This window comes from Dermacentor albipictus, chromosome 1 (genome assembly GCF_038994185.2).
Source record: "Dermacentor albipictus isolate Rhodes 1998 colony chromosome 1, USDA_Dalb.pri_finalv2, whole genome shotgun sequence".
Taxonomy (NCBI): domain Eukaryota; kingdom Metazoa; phylum Arthropoda; class Arachnida; order Ixodida; family Ixodidae; genus Dermacentor; species Dermacentor albipictus.
In genome coordinates this window covers 26,906,514-26,927,639 of record NC_091821.1, presented here as the reverse complement: position 1 = coordinate 26,927,639, position 21,126 = coordinate 26,906,514, and the positions used below count along the sequence as shown (strand labels likewise).

Genomic DNA, 21,126 nt, shown 5'->3' with positions numbered 1-21,126 from the left:
CTGCTCGCTTTTCTTGTCACACGGCACGCAAATGGGTAGGCTAGGCAAAACTTGGAACAACAAAGCGAATGTCGGTACTGCCCGCACAGCTTCCTACAAAACACGAACACCCACAGAGCAAAAAGCGAAATATCAAGCAAAACAACGAACTGACAGCCATGATATTGGTGGTGATGGGAAATCCTGGTATTTGTTCTGAGGGCAATGAGCTTTGCCGTAAGTACGTTATATTGAAAAATTTACGTATAACTTACAAGCTAATTTATTTGTGCAAAGTAGGACGTTTAAGATGTGTAAGTATGTTTGCAAACAAAAATGCTACGCAAATGGCGCCAGCGGCCAAGCTGGCTGAATATGTCGGCAGCCAGCAGCAGTCGCCGTCACCGCCGCGGAACACGACCACGACGCCGCGCATGAAATGGCCCGCCTATACGTGTTGCTTCAGCTGTTCGTAGCACCGCTAACTGTAAGTTTAAAGTGAAATTTCGTGTTACAAGACTACCGGATGAATACTGTACTCTTGCAGCAAAACCCTGTTCTTAACTGGTAAAATATACATGCTTTGCCGTGAATCTTGACTTTTGGAGTTACGGCATTCTGTTGAATTGTTTAATCGTGTAGCAGTGATTCTGTGATATTCGAGTTGCACGCACTAGTTTCTCATAACCAGTATTGACTCTTCTGTGTGCTCGGCGTTGAACGTACGCTCTCCTTATATTCGTTCTGTGTCTGGTTTCAGGTGCTGGCATTGGATCTAACCGGCGGCCTTTCGGCAGAGGAGTGCCTAGCGCGTGGATTTAGGAAACCTGATTTGATATGCTCGTCGTGTAGGATTTTGCCAAATTTTGATCTCGACTTTCTTAAAGAAGACTGCAACAAGTGCTGTGTGCAAACCGAGGAGCGGGCCACTGCAAAGGTAATTAACTTATGATAATCAACACATATTACGAGAATTGCTCGCGGCTCTCGTTTTAACTGTGTTCGTCTTTTCTCATTTTACTCTCTGAACGCAAAACCAGGCATTTGAAAGAAAGGTAGGGACTTGCCTGCTTGTTTCCATTTTCTGAGGTTGCTTTATAACAAATTACATTATTCTGTAATGGTTATGTGTCTACTCGTTCTAATACTTTTGTGCATACGTGTACTTTTCCTTGACAAGGTTCTGACTGGTGTTTTAGAAGTCGCGGAGCGCGTTTTTCGTTGCTGGGTGTACGTCGAACAAATTTCTCGCCCCTGCGGCGCTCGTGTTGAGTAAACCATGGCGGATTATATCATTCTCGCGCCTTACGTTGCTCTACCTTCAATATAATATGACTGATTTCTCCGGGGGAGCAGTAGAGACCGGGCCTGCTCTCCTGCAAAGACATCGTCGATCGTGCCAGGCTTTTCATATGCTGCGCACTGTGACCTCTCGAAAGCATTTTTAATGATCCGCTTTGAGTTAAATAAACGTCCTTCTGCAAAAAAAGTGAAAAAATGGGTAGGCGTGAGCCGCGGAGTTGGCGAAGCGGAAGCACAGCAGCTATGCGTGCGACATACCTTTAGACACGACGTTATTATAAGTTCAGGTGTTTTCCTGATGCCTCCGTTTGCCAGTTACATGTGCCCTCCTAGAGCAGTACTTGTAAAATATTCAATACATTGTCACGAAGAGAAAAGCACCCAGCAACGAAGAAAGCGTCCCGTGACTTCTACAACACCACTCAGAACCTTGCCCTGTCCGTGACCTGAAAGCTTTAGCCATCGGAATATTAAAGTCTGCGACATTGCCTGCTACATTGTTGAAAAAAAATATTCCGCCAGAAACAATCTCACGATAAATGTCGACGTTAATGCGATTAGCATTGAAGCACTCAAGCGACACACTGTATGGCACCATTAAAATGTGTCGTGTATGGGGTATGAATGCAGCCGGGCTCCTCTCTCGTGCTTCGTCGTGATGATAATTTATCGGCATCCCCTTGGAAACGGGGTGGTGACAAACAGTCACATTGCCTGCTTGAGTTAACACGATTTGCTTATGGCTGCTAACACAACGGCGCGTCATGTAGAGTATTTACATAGTTAATTCACAAACACCATAGTAGCAATCACCTGAAAGAAAAGTTTCATGGTTAAGGTCGAGAGCCAATCAATTGCAAGCGATGGAATGTTTCATGGTGGCCGTCAGTAGCCTTTATTTACAATGTGACACACCTTTAGGCAACAGTAGCAACCAACTGTCGTTATGGCGAGGCACACATTGTTCGCGAAACCTATCAATTCACTACAACTTGAATTGAAACGATAAAGCAGTTTTTTACAATGCCAATTGGAATGCCTGAAGTATTCTAGAGGTAATACAGCACAGCTTAGATTGTCTAGAAAAGGAAAATTCAAGAACCTTCTGCCTCACCATGTCTCGATCTAATGTTGTTTAATTATACAAACGGAGAACTATTCGCTTTGTCGGTACATAAAAGAGAACCTCGCAAGCCTTCATAAAGAAAGCACCGCAAGCCTTACATATTTCACTTCATTTTTGACCCTCCACTGGGGAATTACGATATCTTCAAAATGTCTCATGCTACTAATGATTGACGCTTTGGCTTCTTTTTGGCTGCTGCCATACGGTCCAAAAGGCATATTTCACCAAAAAATTTGGGCCGAGCAGCCCGTGTCAGTTCGCCACGAAAGAGATTCATCATGTATATTCCTCAGGCAGCAAGCACCAGTAAATTTGACAAATGAGTTGAACGTGTAGCACGAAAAAGGGAATTTATCTTGGTACATTCCTTGTCGTATTCTGCAAATAGCTGTAAGCATTCATTATCCTTGCTTCAAATTACCGCCACTTAAACACGTGAAGAACTGCAATTTTGAGAAGCAGTTAAAGAAGCAAGTGGTGCTTGTAGAATCTAAACTGCAGTGTTAAGTCCTCGTGTTACTGCCAAGCGTTTCTGTGAAGAAATGCAAAAATTCTATATTATACCATGAACTAGTCGTCGTGAGCAAACCTTTCAAATCAAGGCAACTGTTGTAGAAGTCATGTATAGGCAGCGTTTGTGACACAATTGTTGCACCGCAGCAGGTATAGTATCATAACTGGATTCTTATATGCTATGTTTTTGCAATTGTCGATCCGCGCACAGAAAACCTGCAATGGGCTGGTCTGCGCTCCTTCGGCTGGCACTGTAGCATTGCCTTTGAGAGCTGCATTGTCATCTAAGAAATAAGTTCTTTGAATAAATTTTAGCGAGCGAAGACGTCGTAAAAATTTATTTTTTTATATTATATATATATATATATATATCTATATATATAAAAAGATACAAGCAGAAAGAACGAGGGCGAACAAACGAAAACACTGCAGAAGGCGCCCGGACACCACCCGAACTGCAGCAGAAGACAGGCGCAAGTCCGTGCTCTGACGTCACGCGAGTGGTGCTCGCAGCACCCCTGTAGTTCGTTCTCTGGGCTAATGCATGCTTTTCATTCTAGCATTCTTTCGTATGGACACACTGCGCCATCTGGTGCCACCGCCGCCGCAAGGTCTGCAAGGTCCGCACGTTGCGCATATCTGATATTTATTCAGACAAGATTCTCTGAGTATATATGACATCGGATTCATTCTGCCTAGCGCTGGAGAAATTTTAAAGGATTCTTTATTGTCATTGAAGAGCGACACATACCCAGTGGCCCAAGTTGGTCTTACAGTTTGGATCGAACTGGGTTCCCTCAGCACAACAGCTCGATGCTCTACCCAGTGACCCAAGTTGGCATGAAAGAGGTTAGACGGGGACACAGACATACCACACATTTCTGAAAAATGCTAATCGCATTAAAAGATGTCGTAGTTGCAGGAGTTAAAAAGGGTTATTGTTCAAGGCATGTTTGGTAGAAAGCTGACTAAAAGACTAACAACCAAAAACTAGGCTGCTGCAGTCTAGAACTAATACCGGTGTCACAAGGCCACTTTCGATGACAATCAAGCCAAATCCAGATTGAAATTCTCTACTGCAATTATCTGCCTCCCACAACTTGTGCAAAAGTGCCTATCACGACCAAGAAATTAGATCTGGATCAGGCTCGATCACGATCAAAAGTGCTCCGTGTGACACCTGTATAATTTTCTTGCACATGTTGTTATCAATCAAGACGTGCAAAGCTGCTGTGTGTATGTGTACTTAGCTCACAATGGTTACAACTGTGGCAACTGTGATACTATATGCCCTTATGGTGATTATATTTAGTCACAACTTTAAAGTTTAGTTTAAATTCATTGGCACATATTTGTATATTTGCTTCATGATGTACTGAACTGCATTTTTCTTCATTAAATATTATTGCTTATTGCGTTCTTGCACTTCTGTTTTCTTCGAACTGCAGAAGTATGCCCGTGCTGTGCTGGAAGTATGCGCATGCAAGTTTGGACATATGCCTCAGATTGAAGGTAATGGGATCTTAACCTCATCATAAAATGTTTCATTTAAAAGTGTTGATTGTTTCAATGTGTTTCCAGATAGAGATGCTTCATGCTGTTTGAGACTGCCTCATAGTTAAGAAATATGCTACTTTACTTCACAAAGACTGTCATAGTGTTGCATGTATCGTCTTGTAAAACATTTTTTGTTGTTTTAGCAGGATGCAAACATCTCTGGGGGAACTAACAAGAAAAAGACAGTCTGCATTTTTACACTGGCTCTTATACTGGCTGCAGTAAATCAGAACTGTGGTAAAGAGGATTGATGGCAAAGATTTTGAGTTATAACAACAACGGCTCACATTGTAAAAATGTGTTTGAAGAGTCTGAGGTGACTTCTATATTCACAGGAGTAGTGAGCACTGCAGGTTCAAGGCTAGCAAACCCACCGTGATAGTTCAGTGGATTATGGTGTTCTGCTGCTGAGCATGGAGGTCATGGGTTCATTTGCTGGCCACGACAGTTGCATTTCAACAAGGGCGAAATGCAAAGATGCTCGTGTACCTAGATTTAGGTGTACATTAGAAAACCACAGGGGGTCAAAATTAATCCACAGCCCTCCACTATGGTGTCTTTCATAGCCAGAGTTGCTTTGAGATGTTAAACTCCATGAATCAATTGGACCTAGAAAGTCACAGGGCCTAATCACCTATCGCTTCGCATAGTCTGGTGCACTGCAGCATGTTCATGCTCAGCCTCAAAAGGGCACTGAGTGCTGCGCAACAAGAAATACAATATTGCCCAAGTTAACGGAGGACAGGTTTATTTGCCTCCAGCGACACCCAACACAGTATGAGCACCCCGTCCCAGGTGAAACGGGAAGTAGAGGTTTCCATAAAAAGTGACAAACCACTGAATGGGCACCACTAGCACATCGTTGCAGGGGGAGCGCCACAACCCCCATAAGTTTATTTGAATTCAAATGAAAAGGCAAATGAAATTGTGTCATGACCAAAGCTGAGCAAAGGACCTCACAAGACTCTTTAACCTCCAGTCTGGTTTGACGACCTCACTCAACCTGTCCCATAAAGTTGATATGCTTTTAGAAGACCTCACCTAAACTTTCAGCAGTTGCAAGTGGCCTCATCTCAACCTTACTATTTAGGTAGAGTTCTCCAGCTTATCTTCAATTCCTGAGTTCGAGGTCAGGTTCCCTATGTTGAATGTCATTATTCGTGCGTCTCATGCTTGAACCTATGTAAGCATGCTCTGATATCTCCAACACAGGATGCTCAAAAGCCATGAAACACCAAATTAAATATTATGCTTCAAGGAAAAGCTTGTTTAGTGGGAAATCTTATGTCAAGGCATCTTATGACTTTGGTGAACTATACCAGCAGGCAAAAAAAATTTTAAAGATGTAAAATTTGACGTAAGAAGCAAGTCTACGAAATACCATATCTCATTCGTTCAGTAGGAGTAGATATGCACATTAATAGCTGCAGAAAAGTTTGACCTCAAGTTTCCACCTCACCAAGCATGCGGCCTCAGCCTCAAACTCACATGCGAGCTTGTGGTCAGAGTTCTTGGCCTCACTCGCAGTTTCTAGAAGTTGCTAACCCCTCCTCAGCATCACCTTAATTAAAGTTGAGGTTAGAACCTTGTGAGGTTGCTTGCTTTTGGTTGTCATCAGGCTTTGCATTATAGTGTGAGCTCTCTGTATAGCTAACTTGCAGTGGGAACTGACTTTACCCAAAATTGTAGTTGCGGAGTACCATCCTGAGATAATGTTAAGCCGGAAAACTTGTGTTGAAAGTGCCAAATGGTTGTGCACTGCGACTTTGGTATAGAACTCTTGGTACACTCCCGGCCACGGCGGCCGCATTTTGATGGAGGCGAAATGCAAAAACACCCGTGGTACTTAGATTTAGGTGCATGTTAAAGAACCCCAGGTGGTCAAAATTTCCCGAGTCCCCCACTACGTCGTGCCTTATAATCAGAAAGTGGTTTTGGCACTCAAAACTCCATAATTTTTAACTCTTGGTACACTTTCAGCATGACTTGCAGGGTGTACTGTTATGCTCAGTACGGTAAAACCTCATTAACACATACCCACTTAATAAGTAATTCCGGTTCAAACATTGTTACATATGAAAAGACACAAAAAAAAGTGTCTATATACATGGTATTTACACTGGAGCTAGGCAGCCAGGTGGACACTCGCTCATGCCAAGAGCCCAGACATTTCATATTTCTTGTCGCTGCTCATTTCTTGAGTATCTGTTGTTGATATTGTAATAGTACTACCTCCCTGGTAGAAAAAGTGCCGTCCCGGTCCTGTTAAATATTTAAGGCACGTGGAAAGTTGTAAGGCTTGAGTCTGGCGATGTGGACAATGTTTCGGTTGTCACACAGGAGGACGTAGTGGGCGTGGCTAGAGCGATTTCACAGGTGACATCGGTCACTTGAAGGAGCACACGATATGGGCCTGTATAACAGGAGAGTAGTTTTTCACAAAGGCCAACTTTACGAGATGGTAGCCAAAGCAACACAAGGTACCGGGCGAAAAATGGACATCACTGTGACGGAGGTTGTAGCGGTGCTTCTGTTTGTCTTGAGGCACTTGCAGATGAGCGCATGCAAGTTGGCGAGCATGGTTAGCACAGGCGATAGCATCACGAGCATAATCGTTAGTTGAAGCTGGGGTGGACGTAAGCAAAGTGTCTGTTGGTAGCATCGGTTCTTGGCCTTACAAGAGGTAGAATGGAGAATAGCCAGCAGTTTTGAGACAAGAAGAGTTGTAAGCAGAGATAATGTAAGGTAGAGCAAGTTCCCTGTCACAATGGTCAGCTGAAACATATTTCAATAGCATGTCTGTAAGAGTTTGGTTCAAATGCTCAGTGAGGTTGTTCATTTGTGGATGGTTGGAGGTGGTAATATTATGCTGTATAGAGCAGACATGTATGATATCCTCAATGACTTTGGAGAAAAACGTACGGCCACAATCTGAGTATTTTATATGGAGCGCCATGCATCAAAATAATATTGTGTAGGAAGGAGTCCTCAACATCAGTTGCGCAACAGGTCAGAAGGGTGCATGTTATGGCGCAGCAGGTCGCATAGTCCGCAGCGACAGCAACCCACTTGTTCCCTGATGTGAATTCCGGAAATGGGCCGAAAACGTCTGCTGATATGATGGAATGGCTTGGCCAGGAAGTTGAATAGCTGCAGGTAACCAGTGGGATGGCTGGGATGGCTTCTCGCGTCGTTGGCATAGGTCACAAGCGGTGACATAATGTTTTACGGAACCGGCAAGGCCAGGCCGGAAAGAACGGTAATGTACACGGTCGTAGGTTTGAGATACGCCAAGGTGTCCCACCGCTGGTGCATCATGAAGCTCTTCTAGAACAGTTGAGCAGTTTAGGTAATACAAGTAGGAAATTAGGGCCAGCCAGATGAATATTATCAACAGTACAGAGTACCGTCACGGAGGACGAAGATACGTAGAGTAGCATCAGCCGGAGAATGTTCAAAACAGTCGAGTGCTCTGATGTAGGCGTTATGACATTGCTCGTCACGTCAGCAATATGAAGGAGCTGTGATGCTGAGTAAAGAAAACACACACAGGCAGCACTCAGTATTGGAGGGGCCGGTGTCGTCCACAGGGTAACGCAGCTAGCTGTCAGCACCTGTGTGCAGGCAGCCAGACTTGTAAACCATGGAATGTGAAAACTTTTGTAGCATCGCCTCAAAGCCCATCGGCCAAGCCGGCCTATACGCAGTTCTGTAGAGGCATCAGGATCGAAGTGTGTGAGGATGGGTGGTGAGGTGAGAAGAGGGATGAGACAAGTACTCCACAACACAATTGTACGCCATTCTTCAAAAGATTAGTGAGGGGTCTAGCAATTGCCACAGAATCTTGAACAAAACGACGAAAGTACGAGCATAGCCTGACAAAATTCAGACGTCTGTGACTGTCTTCAAAGCTGGAAAGTCTCGCACAGCGCGAGTTTTGTCGGGATCAAGCTGTACTCTGGGAGCGTCGACGATATGTCCCAGAACAGTAATTTGGTAGCAGCCAAAACAACATTTTGACAAGTTGAGTTGCAGCTTCGCCTTTCGAAAAACGTCTAGTATAGTTGCTAGATGCTCAAGGTGAGTGTTGAATGTTGGCGAGAAGATGATGACATCGTTGAGGTAGTAGAGACATGCGGACCATTTAAAACCTTGGAGCAAGGAGTCCATCATATGCTCAAAGGTGGCCAGAGCATTGCATAATTTAAAGGGCATCACTCTAAATTGGTATTGGCCATCAAGTGTTATGAACGAGGTCTCGTCTGTGTCCATGTCATCAACAGCAATGTGCTAATGTCCAGAACAAAGATCAGTAGAAGAGAAATACTATATTTACTCTATTCTAACGCGTCCTCGACTGTAATGCACACCCGTTTTTCGTGACCAAAAGGGGGGGGGGGAACGCCCTCGATTGTAACGCTCACCCATTTGCCGTGACCTAAAGAAAGAAAATTCTTTTACAGTGCCGTGCACCTCATTCTTTTATACAGAAATACAACTTTCTCTCATATGGAAAAAACAAAGATTTACTTCCAGTGCACTAAATTTGTGATAAATAAATAAAGTCTCATTTTCGCACGAAAGGCGAAGCATTGATTAGGATAGCAAATTAGTAGACAGCCATACGAAAAGTAAGGATAGTAGCTTTATCAGCCGTATAAACATTTAGGCATTCGCTTACTAACTAAATTAACAAGCATGGTGTCACGTGCACGCAAGCATGAACACGTCTCACTCAATGACCGCGGAAACTCCTTAAACGCTGGAGTGAGGAAGTGCGGTAGCAAGAGCGAGGGAATTGACCTTTGTGCAGCCTCTTGCTTCAACGCAAACAACACAGCATGGTTTGCCTAGATATGTAGACTCTTGTCTTCGCCGCAGATCACTTTCAATATAGGGGCCGTGCGGCCATGCCGTACATAGCAGCCGCCAGTGCAGAACGCCTCTCCTGTTTGCGCCAGTCCCACATGCAAGTTTCGGGAACTACAAATGCCTGTGATGCGGCCCTATTTCCGTCTGTCTGCGCACATGTGATCGCTTTCATTTTAATTGTGGCATCGTGATGAACTCAGCATGTCTTTGCAGTCTGCTCTTCCATGCTGATAAAGCAAACACAGCAAACAGGAAGATGGACAGTGCACTAATCTAATCCAAAGGAAGCATTGCCTAAGCACACATACTACAGCACATGGAGAAAGTTACGGCAGCTAGGCTCGGAGTGCATACAAGGCGGTGATATTGAAATGCCGATGGTGATATGGCAACGCAGATTTAGGGTCGTACTCGAGTCTGACGTGCACGCAATTATTGGACCTGTTTTATCAGAAAAAAAGTGTGTTAGATTCGAGTAAATACGGTAATTCAAACCGTGGAGGCAGTCAAGGCCATCGTCTATCATGGGAATGGGTAAACATCTTTCTTAGTAGCAATCTTGTTCAGATGACTGTAGTCTACACAAAAGCACCACGTGCCATCCTTCTTCTTAACCAACACCACAGGGGATGCTCAGGGACTCGAAGAAGGGTCAATGATGTTTTTATCGAGCATTTTGTTGGCTTTACTTTAAATTACTCGGCGTTCCTACGCATATAACACAATATGGTCAATGGTGAATAGCTGTAGCATTGCCAGTATGAAGGCGATGCTTGACCATGGGCGTCTGGCCTAAAGGGCGATCGTCGAAGTTGAAAATCTCTCTGCAGGACAATAAAACTTTGCAAAGGTCTTCAGCCTGCACAAAGGGCAGGTCCATCACAACCATTTTCCTTACATTGGGATCGGCGCCCAAGGGTGGCATGAGGGGCCTGCTCAGCTCGCAAGAATCATTGGTTGATAAAGCCGCCACACTGGATGGTCGCCGAGGGAATCAACGTTTGCAAGGCAAATATCTTGTATATTTTGCTTTGCAAATCCAAAGTTAAAAATAGGCATGTGACTCCAGTTAAGAGTAATAGTAAAAACACTGTGAGGCATCGGGGATCATACTGCAGTGGAATGTCAGGCAGAAGAGGGATGAGGTACTCACCATCAAGAACAGGTGGTGAAGATGACAGTCCAATATAGGCTAATGACTTTGGTGGCAGGTGAATAAAGCCAGTAGTGCATAAGCGACACGGGGGTGCGTCAGAAGGTTCTGGAAGAATCAACTCGAGGTGAAGGGCACTGGCAGAGCAGTCAATGAGAGCCAAATGCGCAAAAAGAAAATGAGTCCAAGAATTTGGTCATGGGGGCAATGAGCAATTGTGGTGAAGAGGACAGGAGTGTGGGAGTGTGATGCTGACATGTGCTGTACACATGCAGACAACTCTTGCCGACGCTGCGATGAGGAGCTTTCCGAGTCGTCATCGGAAGTTAGTACTCCTAATAGAAAGATGGGCTCCTGTATCGATCAGTGCAGTGACAGGATAGCTGTCAACCTCTAAAAGGTTTTGGTTCGTAGGTAGCATGAGCAGAGGATTTGAGGGCGGTCGACAAGGCAGCTTCACCTCCAGAAGCTACTATGGCTAGTTTTTCGGTTGGTTGCGAGTGGTGATAGGCGGTGTATAGAAGCAACAGGGTTGGGGCAAATGAGACTGACGGCATTGTGGTGAAGGTGAGCAGCCGTAGCAGAGGTTCAGAGCTCGATCATCAGCGGCAGTGGGTTCATGACGGGCGGCATAGGGAGCAGTAGGTCCAAAAATGCAAGAATAAGCACCGGCGTATGTCTGAGGTGGTGGTAGACATCGGTTGTGGCAGTGACAAGCAACGTGGCCAATGTGACAACAGTGGAAGCAGATGGGCTTGTCATCAGGGGTATGTCATTCAGACGGGTCACAATGTGTGCCGGAAAAGGACTGCCGGAGACAAGGAGTGCCACAAGAGAACTGGGGAATGCTGGGTTGAGCCGACGAACACACAGAGCTGATACCAATGTTCTCAAATTCGTGTCTGACAATGGCCTGAATCATTGCAGTCGTGGTTGCTGGCAGGTTGGGAGGTGTTGTAGAGAAGGTTGGCAAACAGGCGGTTTCAAGCTCATGCTGAACAATGAGTTACATTGTCACAGGTGGCGGGCTGCCGCGGGCAGTTCTCGCATGTCGACACAGCAGCAGTATTGGGTAGCTGCATGATGGGGTGTGTGATACAGCACCTCTTAGCTTTTTAAACATGACGGCATTCTTTTATGATGGCTTCGATAGTTGAGACAGTGCCAAAAACAAGCAAATTGAAAGTGTCGTCTGCGATCCCTTTTAGTATATTAGCAACTTCATCTGCTTCAGACATAGTGTCGTCAGCTTTGAGGCAAAGAACCAGACACGTCTTGGATGTATGAAGCGTATGCCTCTGTAAATGTCTGAATACGAGGGGCAAGAGCCTTTCTCGTGGCAACCTTGCGCCCAAACGGGTCACTGAATAGTTCTCATAGCTTTTCTTTGAACATGTCCCAGCTGGTTATCTCATCTTCATGCGTTTGAAGCCGCACGTGTGGGGTGCCGCTGAGATAAAAGGTGACATTGGCCAGCGTAATCGTTGGGTCCCGCATGTTATTGGCACTGACACGTTCATAGAGCTTGATCCATTTGTCAACATCGTGTCCCTCCAGGCCAGAGAACACACCAGGGTCGCGATGATGGGCAACCATGACAATTGGAGCAGTCTCACGAGCTGCAGCCATTGCTGATGCTGTCTCTTCACGGTGAGGCATGATAACAAGCTCGATGTACAGACCGTTGGTTAGCTCCATGGTGAGGACGGGGATTGCAAACCTCCGCCAAAATGTTACCTGTAGAAAGACACAGACACAAGAGACTATTTACACGGTGCAGTGCAGCACGTTTTAAAGCACTGGGACCCCTTTTGCAAGCTTTCAACTTGCCTGGACACCAAGCTATATAAAAAAAAAATCTATGCTCACCTTTCCTTGTAACAGATGCAATTAATTATTTGCACCTGCCTACATCAGGCACAGGAATTACTTGTGAAAACCTTCACCCTCCCTTTCATCACGGCACACAGCAGTAAATTCTAATGTCATCTCTGACATTAGGCTATCCGAAATCAACTCAAGAAAGTTAGATTATCCTATGAATCCTTAAAACGACTTTTTTCAGACTCTTACGGAGGCTAGGAAAGGGAATGTTGTGCCGTCTAGCATTGCAGCTGCCTCCTGTGCTCGTTATTTACCATTCTTGCACCGCTGCTGCTCCTCTAATTCACTATTCAAACGTAAAAGATTCGAAAATTTTGTTTTCCTTTTATATTTGTGAATTCATTCATTCACCACTAATACAAGCTTCTTGTGCCTATCCGAAATCAACTCAAGAAAGTTAGATTATCCTATGAATCCTTGAAACAACTTTTTTCGGACTCTTACGGAGGTTAGGAAAGGGAATGTTGGGCCGTCTAGCATTGCAGCTGCCCCCTGTGCTCGTTATTTACCATTCTTGCACCGCTGCTCCTCCTCTAATTCACTATTCAAACGTAAAAGATTTGCAAATTTTGTTTTTCTTTTATATTTGTGAATTCATTCATTCACCACTAATACAAGCTTCTTGTGCCTGCCAAAATGGCAGCTCGAGCGCTGAACAGGTCACAGAAGCAGATGACAGCCAACAGGTTATAACTAGTGCCTTTCTGCCCGTACATGTTATCCCTAGCGGCAAAACAGTTGAACTAGACCAGGCGCGCTGAGCAAGGGACATCTATGGAGGTCTGGAGTTTAGTAGGTCGGGGTCACAACCTACTGGAACTCCAGACCTTCACAGATCTCCCTGCTCCAGCACGCCTGGTCTAGTTCATCCCTTTTGCCACTAGGGACAGACCTGTTCAGCGCTCGAGCTACCATTTCGGCAGGCACAAAGTGCTTGTATTGGTGTATTGTAAGTGACGATTACTAGGCTGGTGCACGCTTGACCAATGGGTTGACGAGAGACCGTGAGTACTGCCTCCGGGATCGTAACAAATGCAGCTAAAATCTCGGAGGCAGGAGAACGTGATTGAAGTTTGGAGCAGCTGCCGCAACTAGTGCTCGCAGCCAACCCAGGTGGAGAAGAGGAGAGATGCTAGAACCAACTTCTCAGCTCAGGTGGCAGGCATCTAGTGAAGGAGACATTGGCCCACGTCGCTGTGCCGCAGGGAGATCCTCTGTACTGTGTGACAGGCAGATCTCCCCTTTTGCCAGGAAGACCGCTGTCGGCCGACGGTCCGCGAACTACAAGCGGCGTGCAGCGAGTTGCCGTGTCGCTAACAGAGACGCGTCTAAAAAAGGGGGGGGAAAAAAAGCTGTGGAAACTTATTTTTGTGAACTGAATGTGGCAGGCCAGTGTTGCCCAGTGTTGCCTGGATGCGGTGCATGATAAGGGTGTGGAGTGGGGAAAGTGAGGAGGGGGGGGGGGGGGGGGCTTTTCCAGAACGGCGCACAAACATGAAATTAGCAGTGAAGTTGGGGAAGGGGGGGTGCTTGCACAGGTGGGGGCACTTGCTCGAAATTTTACGGTACGTCTGTAGCCACTCATCTGCCATTGTCAGTTAATTAGTACGTTGCTTAGTACGTTCCTGATCCACATTCCCTGCCAACTACATATTAACAAGGTTTTACTCTAGCATGTTGTTCCGATCACGGTGCTAAGGAACTCGGTACAGTTCCTGCATGGTCAAGTTGTCGAGTACTGGAAATGAAACGTGACTGCCCAAGAGAACTTCGTCGATTGCACATGCATGCAACCGAAGGTGTAGCCAGAAATGGGGAGAGAGGCACACTGGGTATGTGCCCTCCCCCCACCCCCTCACCAGCTGCGCCCTCTGAAAAGGGAGGGAGGGGAGTCGACATGTTTGTTCATGTGGTGAAGTTTTTATATTCAGGAAATCAGTACACAATACATTAGAAAAAAGGTATTCAGAATTACATATGCATCCAGTACAGAAACATGAATGTAAATTCTTTATACACACAAGATATATCTACCATACATTCATACGCACAAACATACATACCCAAGCAGACATCGGTAGGCTCGTGTCAAGCTCATGAAGCTACTGTCCAAAGGGTTGCAACACCTAAGCTTCACGTTTGGTGGCCTGCTGCCCGACATATGGCATCCTTATTTACTTAAGAGGTGTCTGGATGGAACTTGGGATCATGGCCTTGTGCTCAGTCTATACTTTTTGTGGTCCTCATCACGTGACACCTATCATTATCCTTTGATCACACACAGGAATCAATGAGGCAGACTTGCCCACTTACCCAAGCAGGGGTACTTTTTTTGTTGGAAAAGGCATTTATCGAAGTTGAGGCATTGAACGTAGTCGTCATGCTTGCCCCCATAGATCGTATTGGAATAAAGGCTAGCAGCTCCTAGAGATTTTGAAGCATCCGGACAGCCGAAGCCTGGCCCATGTTTCTGCCATTCAGAGGACTGCAGAGGTGTTTTGTCAGCATGAGCTCTGCTGCTACAAGAATTTTTCTTCATATTCGCAAATTAAGGGGTGTTGCTTATTGTATTAAATTGTTGTTTCATGCCTTTAGCTTGTGGGCCCAGATTCTTACTTTGCCATCGTCTCTGTTTTCGTCTTTTTATGTGAGCTGCTGTGGACAATTCACAGCACTTAAAAAACTTTGTCACTGTTTTACAGAAAATTCCACTGTTTATTATTATATTTTATTTTTCCTTGTGAAGGAGACGCTGCTCACTCCTCACACATGGAAGGGAAACTGAAGGGCATTGGAAAAGCTAATAAATATGTGAAAAGCAAATAGAGCAACCAAGTACCCAAAGCGAGTGTGACCACTCCCTAATGAGTGCTGGCCACATGCTACCAGCGGCTTGTGTAACCAACATAAAGCAACTTTCCATAAACCCTTGGTGCTCTGGCCACATGGCCTCATGCTAAGTGCCTATGCATGCAAATATCTTGAGCTTACTGATTTGTTTCAGAGTCTTTAGGTGTGTCAAATTCCTGTCATGAAATATTAAAGCAGAGCTCTTTTGTGATTTAGATTTCTGCAAGCACTGATGCCACCCACCAAAGTCTCGATCACCTCAGAGGGCCGTCCCCTGAACCACTTTCCATCAATGTCCAGTATGCATTTGAAGTCCAATTAAACTATTTAAGAATAATTTTGGTGCCAAAAGTTCTTCAATGCATTCAGCAGAAGCGGAGTTATTGGTAATCAAAGAATGTCGTTCGCGGTGCTTCCACTCCTCCTTCAATGATTTGCACTGTGAAGGCTACGGCAGAGGGGGGTGTGCCCACAATGTTCTGCCTACTGAATGTCACCTTGGTGAGCAATTCAAATTTGATTTCGGATGTTCAAATAGACGCCACTATTTCTGATTTTGCCACCTACGATGCACCAAACATGGTTATCCTCAGTGAGCCGTAGTGCGCTCAGCCAGTGGACTTGTTGCGGCACCCTGCAGCCGTCGTGGTATCTACGCTACATGCAACTGCAGCATTTGCTTTGTGCAAAACTGGTCTAGAGTGCGTGCTCATGCTCATATGCTCCCGTCTGACTGTGCTACGAGGTGCAGACTGGCTTTGTCCTGCACCAGCTTGACAGACGAATACTAGGCACATCCAACTTGCACATTTTGAAGCGCTATCAATAGATAATTATGGAGCGAAGTCTGCCAAGGCGTCTAACCAGGAGCAGCCATGAGTGCGCTGGCAAGCATGCTTGTGGTCTGACCTTAAGACACCGATAAGTAGGGTGGCCAAAGTTGAATACCCGTACGGGTGGCCGTGGCCAAACATGAGCAGATGATAGTCTGCTTCTTCTAGAAGTGCGGAATTATTACCAAAATTCAAAAGCAGATTTTCGCTTACTTCAGTTTGTTTATTAAATTGCATCAGTAAGTAACGCAGTAACAGTCGGGAGAAGCGCACTGATCCAAGCACCCTTCTTGATTGATGTCAGCTATTGGCCAGTATCAGCAGTGTATGGGCATCTGCTATATTATGAAATAAAATGTCCAGGAAAGAGTGAGGAGCAGGCTTCTGTTGAAAAGAGCGTTTGATAGAAATATGGCTTTGCGCTCTGCAGCGAGATCCACGTACCGCACACGACTGCAAAATTTGACTGTGATATTCACAGCAGCTTATGCTAGCCACGGACTGTGTTTTTTCACCAAGCATGAGGGGTGGTTGAGGGCCTCTTTAAGCTTAGTTTATTTTAAGAACTGTGTTGCAAGCTAGCTTTTAAAGGGCTACTGACAGGATATTTTTGACTATTTATGTTTCTTTCTTGTGTTAAATGAAGGTCCTAGACCTCTAAACCCTATAAAAAATAGTGACAAGCCTTAGAGCATCGTCAATTCATTATAATAGCTTTTCTACAACTGGTTTCCTTTGAGGATACACGACGTCACGACACAGTATGTGGTCACATGAAAGCAGGACATTGCAATGTGAGATACCCACTCTGGCTCGCTCAGTCGCCTTGTATGCTGCTGCTCATTGTGAGGGCCGATGTAGCAGCACAGCGGATGACCGAGCGAGCAGGAACGAATGTCAAAACATTGCAGGCGTCCTGCTCTCACATACTGTGTTGTGACGTCATGACACGGTATCCTCCTGGCAAGTGAAGCCAAAACTCACTGTAGAAAAGCTGTTGCATTAAATTGTTAAGAGTGCTCTGGGGCTTGTCAGTATTTTTTCTATGGTTTAGAGTTCTAGGACTTTCATTTAACACAAAGAATTCATAGTCAAAAATATCAAGTCAAAATATTAAATAGCAGGAGGAGAATATTAAATAGCAAAAAGGAGAACTGCAATATTTTTTTCCATTCCTGCGTCATTGTCTACAAATTTCAAACATTTTCTTTTCATGTTCAAAAAGTTTTGCCAATTCTCTTTGAGTATATGAGTATAGTAACACACTCATATAATATTACATCAGTGCTTTGCCCAAGCTTGTAAATAATGACAACTTTGGTTTTGCAGCATTTTGCCGTGGACCCAAGCCAAAGCAATTTCCGAACCTGACCATCAAGTACCTAAGAGGTGCTGATCCTATCATCAAGCTCTATGATGAAAGTGGAGAAGTACAAGAGGAACTCAGCATTAAGAAGTGGGACACGGACACGATCGAGGAATTTCTGTTTGAGCACTTAGCTCCGTGACACGGCTTGGGAGACTCTGTAAAGAATTTTCTGTAGATAGGCACGAGGGAGGTGTGAAAAATTGCGCTAACAGTTGAACCATGGATTCCTCCTGTAGGCTACCTTTTTAATGTTGCTTTTGCAGTAAGTGCCGACACTTTTTTAGGGCACATGCTGCTTCAAAATATTTCTGAGCTGTTTTTATGCCATGTGCTTGCAGTCTTGTGTTTAGCTCCTTCATATGCAAGAAAGTTTATGGGCGTACTTGAAGAAATGGAGAAAAAAATACTATCAAGGCTCAATTATTAGATATATACAAACATGTACAGTTCTGAATGCTAACTTTTAACTTCTATGTTAATGCAACTATTGCGAATACTTTTTTTGGACTTTAACTTGCTATTGCATTTTGTTATGACTGGGACTGTTTTTGAGGAGCAATGTATTTAATGATGTTGACAGTAAACTTTATACATTGTCATTGTTTCATTTACCAGTGCTTTATTGTTGAAAAAAAATTTCTTCACAGTTAAATAAACCACTCTACACTGAGTACTAATGTTCTACATGCATTTGAAAGTCATTGAAATGGTGAAACCTTTTATTGTCACCCTTTTCACCCACATACTGACCTCTTCGCTGTTAGCAGCAGTGCATGAGCAGCAATACTTAACTGCCCCATCACATGGTAGCCACTGGTATTACTAGTTAGTGCACATTCTGTGTATGTCAGACAAAGGTTTGCAGCCAATTGCTCTGTAATTTCTTGTGGGTGCCATGATGCACGAAGACCATTTCTGTTGCAATATTACTTTGTAGCTGCATTGTAGGGCTAATTTTGACCTGCAAAAAAACAAAAATAATATAATTAAAAGCTATCACTGCGTATTGAAATTTGTCACAATGCTTGACCCACCGGTGTTATCAGTGTTCTTGATAAAGCATAGCAGCTCGTCGCCTGGAAATGACTTATCCTAAGAGCGTTTAGTCGCGACGACCGACGATTGATTCTGGGCTTTTGATACGGTTCTTTTTTTCTTCTTTTTTTCCCCTTTTTTTTTTACACTAAGGAGCGCGGTGTAAGAAGTATACAGAGAGGTGTTGACACTCTCCCCTCGCAGCGTGCGAGAGCGCCGCCCGCTCTCGGCCACAGTATGTTCGGGGGTAGCGAGCCAGGAGAGGAGGCGTGGTCACAGCCGACGTAGAAGGCGCTGTGAAATGCGGTCCCAAATCGTGGCGAGCCGCCACGCGCGTGCGGCCCTACCTCGCAGTTTTTGCTGGTGCGGCTGCACTTCCTTGGTGTTTTGAACACGTTTTTTTAATTCCCGTGTTTGATGGATTGTGTTAGGCTTTCATCGCCATAGAGGCTCACCTCTGGTGGGCATTGCGCAGACGAAAGTAGCAGCGCTTTTTAGAGCGCAGCTCTTTGGCGTCCGTTCCTGGGTTTCGCGTCGTCGTCGTCGGCGTTGTCGTCGGCCTCGTAACCAGCTCGCCGACGAATCTGCTGCTCCGCCGCCGCGCATGCGCGCTGTCGGCTCTCCGGGCGAGGGAGGATGATGGAAGGGAGGAGGAGAGACTGTGGAGGAGGGCTGGCTACACAAATGGCTCTTTGGCGTCCGTTCCTGGGTTTCGCGTCGTCGTCGGCGTTGTCGTCGGCCTCGTAACCAGCTCGCCGACGAATCTGCTCCGCCGCCGCGCATGCGCGCTGTCGGCTCTCCGGGCGAGGGAGGATGATGGAAGGGAGGAGGAGAGACTGTGGAGGAGGGCTGGCTACACAAATGGCTCTTTGGCGTCCGTTCCTGGGTTTCGCGTCGTCGTCGGCGTTATCGGCCTCGTAACCAGCTCCGCCCCCCTTTCATCCCCCCAGCGCTAGCAGCGACCGACTGATACCGCTTTCGTGAGTCCGCTACCGCACTCACGAAAGACGTCGTGCACTTCCTGCAACTCGCATTAACCGTCCATCGATCCACACCGATGTTAGTAGTGGGGGACTTTAATGTTGACATAAAGACAAACAGCAATTTCCTAACACTTATGCGGGAGAACATCCCGTTCCTCTCGCTCGTAACGCGTCCCACGGCTGTGACAACCTCGCGAGGCACTTGTATAGATCTCGTCTTTGAGAATCAAGCATTGGTGTACCAAGTCGAACATATATCAGTCTATTTCTCCGTCCACAAAGCTTCCTTCATGACTGTCAAGAACTGTTAGTGGAGTCTTTGTTAAAGGAATACGTGTGAAAAATAAAAAAAAAATTATGTGATAGCGCATACATGTGTTGCTCGATTTCTTTGCCTCAATCTATCGAAAAGGTGAAACAGCTTATTTGCTGCGCTCAAATTTCGCATTAGGAAGTAACGTAATCGTCGGTAATTTTTTGTTTGTTTGTTTGAGACGTGTTTGCAATGGGAAGAAAGTGTTCCGTGCCGAACTGCAATTCGCGCTACCGGACTTGCACGGAGCGTGTGCCCCTCTTCAAAGCTCCGTCCGACAATTAATGTTCGTTTGGAGCAGTGGCTTGTGCGATTCCGAGGGCAGACCGGACTTTGACACCTACCGACCATATCTGCGCCAAGCATTTTTCTGAGGACGTGATATCCCGGACATATTACGCGAAGCTCAATGGAAAAGTGCTGCTTAACGCCGAAAAGAGGCCTGTACTGTCTAAAGACGCAGTTCCCACCTTATTTCCAAATTGCCCAAAGTACCTCACACGGCCAAACAGACCTCGAAAGCAGCCCTTTAAAAGGGAACCTTCTGGGCGAGCACCCAAGCGACGTCAGCCGAAAGTCGACTACAAGAGTGCGGCGCAGCATCTGCAAGCTTCTTTGCCCGCTGCGACACCCGTGGACTCGGAAATAGCCTTGGAGCCAGCGGCTAAGCGACATCATCTTCAATATGCTGGGAGAAGGAACTTCAGTGTGGCTTGATTACAAACGACATGTTCCTCACCAAGAGCACATCTGAAGACCTTCGTGTCACATCAAAATCCACAAAAGAACTTTGCAATGTTCTCCTGCGCGATTACAATTTTAAATATGTCTTGACAAGCAAGATTAAATAAAGATCCAATTGAACGTTTCTTTGGTAAGGTAAGATTGGCTGGAAACCAGAATGACCTCCCGTCAATGCCTACTTTCTTGCAGCTGTCATCATCATCATCAGCCTGGTTACGCCCACTGCAGGGCAAAGGCCTCTCCCATATTTCTCCAACGACCCCGGTCATGTACTAATTGTGGCCATGCCGTCCCTGCAAACTTCTTAATCTCATCCGCCCACCTAACTTTCTGCCGTCCTCTGCTACGCTTCCCTTCCCTTGGAATCCAGTCCGTAACCCTTAATGACCATCGGTTATCTTCCCTCCTCATTACATGTCCTGCCCATGCCCATTTCTTTTTCTTGATTTCAACTAAGATGTCATTAACTCGCGTTTGTTCCCTCACCCAATCTGCCCTTTTCTTATCCCTTAACGTTACACCTATCATTCTTCTTTCCATAGCTCGTTGCGTCGTCCTCAATTTGAGCAGAACCCTTTTCGTAAGCCTCCAGGTTTCTGCCCCGTAGGTGAGT

The 21,126-nt window shown here is 45.5% G+C and overlaps 1 protein-coding gene across 2 annotated transcripts; it reads left to right on the top strand.

Moving 5' to 3' along the window:
* The first annotated feature begins 52 nt into the window (after positions 1 to 52).
* LOC135909408 (selenoprotein F) lies at positions 53 to 18,122 on the top strand. Of its 2 annotated transcripts, none has more exons than XM_065441350.2 (4): positions 53 to 216; positions 740 to 916; positions 4,369 to 4,432; positions 17,399 to 18,122. In XM_065441350.2, the coding sequence occupies exons 1-4, from the start codon at positions 205 to 207 to the stop codon at positions 17,575 to 17,577; spliced, it is 432 nt and encodes a 143-aa protein (XP_065297422.1). In that variant the 5' UTR covers positions 53 to 204; the 3' UTR covers positions 17,578 to 18,122. The 2 variants fall into 2 exon arrangements, with proteins under 2 accessions (XP_065297422.1, XP_065297421.1); XM_065441349.1 differs by lacking the exon at positions 53 to 216 and adding an exon at positions 310 to 466.
* The last annotated feature ends 3,004 nt before the right edge of the window (positions 18,123 to 21,126 follow it).

What these genes read in the sequence shown, in the direction of transcription:
- LOC135909408 (XM_065441349.1), top strand. Translation starts at nt 419, where the DNA reads ATGGCCCGCCTATACGTGTTGCTTCAGCTGTTCGTAGCACCGCTAACT. An exon ending in TGTTCGTAGCACCGCTAACT is followed by an intron (nt 467 to 739) that starts GTAAGTTTAAAG and finishes GTCTGGTTTCAG; the next exon opens with GTGCTGGCATTGGATCTAAC. An exon ending in ACATATGCCTCAGATTGAAG is followed by an intron (nt 4,433 to 17,398) that starts GTAATGGGATCT and finishes TTGGTTTTGCAG; the next exon opens with CATTTTGCCGTGGACCCAAG.